Source organism: Borostomias antarcticus (genome assembly GCF_949987555.1).
Source record: "Borostomias antarcticus genome assembly, chromosome: 22".
In the NCBI taxonomy this organism is placed as follows: Eukaryota; Metazoa; Chordata; class Actinopteri; order Stomiiformes; family Stomiidae; genus Borostomias; species Borostomias antarcticus.
In genome coordinates this window covers 6,853,177-6,856,668 of record NC_140255.1, presented here as the reverse complement: position 1 = coordinate 6,856,668, position 3,492 = coordinate 6,853,177, and the positions used below count along the sequence as shown (strand labels likewise).

General features: G+C 53.1%; 1 protein-coding gene across 1 annotated transcript in view; it reads right to left on the bottom strand.

Moving 5' to 3' along the window:
* The window catches only part of LOC311323706 (carnitine O-palmitoyltransferase 1, liver isoform-like), a gene marked incomplete at its 3' end in the record, with an annotated part of 19,281 nt that overhangs the window by 1,636 nt on the left and 14,153 nt on the right, over positions 1-3,492 (bottom strand). Inside the window, exons 6-7 of the mRNA XM_084456002.1 lie at positions 2,330-2,467; positions 1,245-1,322 (exon numbers count right to left, since the gene is read on the bottom strand). Coding sequence (XP_084312128.1) covers positions 1,245-1,322; positions 2,330-2,467 — 216 coding nt within the window. The remainder of the gene's footprint in view (positions 1-1,244; positions 1,323-2,329; positions 2,468-3,492) is intronic.

Here is a 3,492-nt window from a genome sequence, read left to right as displayed (position 1 = left end):
AGAGAGGAGAGAGGGAGGAGAGAGAGGAGAGCAGAGAGGAGAGAGAGGGAGGAGAGAGAGGGAGGAGAGCAGAGAGGAGAGAGGGAGGAGAGAGAGGAGAGAGGGAGGAGAGCAGAGAGGAGAGAGGGAGGAGAGCAGAGAGAGGAGAGGGAGGAGAGCAGAGAGAGGAGGAGGAGAGAGAGAGAGAAGAGGCAGAGAGAGGAGAGAGGGAGGAGAGGAGAGAGGGCAGAGAGGAGGAGAGAGAGGAGAGCAGAGAGGACAAGAGAGAGAGGAGGAGAGGAGAGAGAGGACAAGAGAGGAGGAGTTTTTAGGAAACAGGAGGAGAGGAGGAGTTGTTAGGAGAGAGGAGGAGAGGAGAGTTGTTAGGAGAGAGGAGGAGTTGTTAGGAGACAGGAGGAGAGGAGGAGTTGTTAGGAGACAGGAGGAGAGGAGGAGTTGTTAGGAGAGAGGAGGAGAGGAGGAGTTGTTAGGAGAGAGGAGGAGTTGTTAGGAGACAGGAGGAGAGGAGGAGTTGTTAGGAGACAGGAGGAGAGGAGGAGTTGTTAGGAGAGAGGAGGAGTTGTTAGGAGACAGGAGGAGAGGAAGAGTTGTTAGGAGACAGGAGGAGACAGGAGGAGAGGAGGAGTTGTTAGGAGACAGGAGGAGAGGAGGAGTTGTTAGGAGACAGGAGGAGAGGAGGAGTTGTTAGGAGAGAGGAGGAGAGGAGGAGTTGTTAGGGGACAGGAGGAGAGGAGGAGTTGTTAGGAGACAGGAGGAGAGGTTGGAGGAGAGGAGGAGTTGTTAGGAGAGAGGAGGAGTTGTTAGGAGACAGGAGGAGAGGAGGAGTTGTTAGGAGACAGGAGGAGAGGAGGAGTTGTTAGGAGACAGGAGGAGAGGAGGAGTTGTTAGGAGACAGGAGGAGAGGTTGGAGGAGAGGAGGAGTTGTTAGGAGAGAGGAGGAGAGGAGGAGTTGTTAGGAGACAGGAGGAGAGGAGGAGTTGTTAGGAGACAGGAGGAGAGGAGGAGTTGTTAGGAGACAGGAGGAGAGGAGGAGTTGTTAGGAGAGAGGAGGAGAGGAGGAGTTGTTAGGAGAGAGGAGGAGGAGGAGTTGTTAGGAGACAGGAGGAGAGGAGGAGTTGTTAGGAGACAGGTGGAGAGGTTGGAGGAGAGGAGGAGTTGTTAGGAGAGAGGAGGAGTTGTTAGGAGACAGGAGGAGAGGAGGAGTTGTTAGGAGAGAGGAGGAGAGGTTGGAGGAGGTACTGTACCATGCCGTAGTAGTTGCTGTTGACCATGATGGGGCTCCGCCCTCGCAGGTAGATGTACTCCTCCCACCAGTCACTCACCTGGGGGGGGGGGGGGGGCAACACGTCACAGAACATCCTCTTAAAGGGACAGTCCAGACAGAATTTAACGTCGAGCAAGAGAGGCCGGTTGGCACGCGCAGAGCTGCACTACGAGCGCAGAAATCAAGTGCATACGAGCAGAACTGAACTGAGCGCAAGAAGAAAGTGCTCGACTAGCAGATACTCTCTCGCGTGGTGGCTCCATACGCAGCCTGTATCGCTCTCCGTTGTCCAATTTGTGCGCGAGGACTTACATCGTGCGCAGTTAATATCATAATCTGCCCGTGAGTGTGTTTTACTCACTCTTGACTTTTGACATAAATGTGATGCCATACTTGAACACATTCCCCACCCCCACACTACCTGAACACATCCCCCACCCCCACACTACCTGAACACATCCCCCACCCCCACACTACCTGAACACATCCCCCACCCCCACACTACCTGAACACATCCCCCACCCCCACACTACCTGAACACATCCCCCACCCCCACACTACCTGAACACATCCCCCACACTACCTGAACACATCCCCCACCCCCACACCACCTGAACACATCCCCCACCCCCACACTACCTGAACACACCCCCAAACCCCACACTACCTGAACACATCCCCCACCCCCACACTACCTGAACACATCCCCCACCCCCACACTACCTGTGAGATGAGAGGGTGAGATGGTCCTGTATTAGTCCAGGTCAGGGTGAGATGGTCCTGTATTAGTCCAGGTCAGGGTGAGATGGTCCTGTATTAGTCCAGGTCAGGGTGAGATGGTCCTGTATTAGTCCAGGTCAGGGTGAGATGGTCCTGTATTAGTCCAGGTCAGGGTGAGATGGTCCTGTATTAGTCCAGGTCAGGGTGAGATGGTCCTGTATTAGTCCAGGTCAGGGTGAGATGGTCCTGTATTAGTCCAGGTCAGGGTGAGATGGTCCTGTATTAGTCCAGGTCAGGGTGAGATGGTCCTGTATTAGTCCAGGCCAGGGTGCTGGTGGGACGTACGTAGTTGGCGGCCCACAGGGCCTTGAGCTTCAGGTACCACTGGAGACGCAGACCCAGGCTGCTCTCAAACTGACCCGCCAGGGAGGACATGCGCTCAAACTCCTCACTGCTCATCAGAGGACGCACTGACTCCAGGTACTAGAGAGAGAGAGAGAGAGAGGGGGGGGGGGGGGGAGAGAGAGAGAGAGAGGGGGGGGGGGGGAGGAGGAGAGAGAGAGAGAGAGAGAGGGGGGGGAGGGGGAGACAGAGAGAGAGAGAGAGGGGGGGGGAGACAGAGAGAGGGAGAGAGAGAGAGAGAGGGGGGGGGGGGGGAGACAGAGAGAGAGAGAGAGACAGAGAGGGAGGGAGAGAGAGGGAGAGAGAGAGAGAGAGAGATAATGAGAAAGGGAGAGATGGAAGCAGGAGAAGGATAGAGACAGAGAGAGATGGAGAAAGAGATGGAGGCCAGGAGAGGGAGAGGGAGTGATAATAAGTATATGTGAGCAAATAGCTGCATTATGTATTTAAACATCTTGATTCTACAATGAACAGAGAGGATATGTTCTAATGCTGTTGAAATACTATTAAATAAACAAAACAAACTGTCTAGATATGACTTGGAAATGTGCTAAATGTGCTAAATGTGATCTCTTGTGGAGGTCTAGGTGACTGTAGCCTCAGGTGAAATGGTGAGAGGTCAGTAGAGGAGAGATTCACACCAGAGTAACAGACTCTTCTGTTGGGTTTTTCTTTCCACTGCTGAAACGCTATCTGTCTGTCTGTCTGTACAGTATGTATGTATGTGTGTGTGTGTGTGTGTGTGTGTGTGTGTGTAGTAGTGGTGTTGTGTGTGTGGTAGTGGTGTGTGTGTGTACTAGTGTGTAGTAGTGGTGTTGTGTGTGTGTGTGTGTGTGTGTGTGTGTGTGTGTGTGTGTGTGTGTGTGTGTGTGTGTGTGTGGTAGTGGTGTTGTGTGTGTGTGTGTGTGTGTTAGTGGTGTTGTGTGTGTGTGTGTGTGTGTGTGTGTGTTGTGTGTGTGTGTGTAGTAGTGGTGTTGTGTGTGTGTGTGTGGTAGTGGTGTGTGTGTGTGTGTTGTGTGTGTAGTAGTGGTGTTGTGTGTGTGGTAATGGTGTGTGTGTAGTAGTGGTGTTGTGTGTGTGGTAATGGTGTGTGTGTGTGTGTGTGT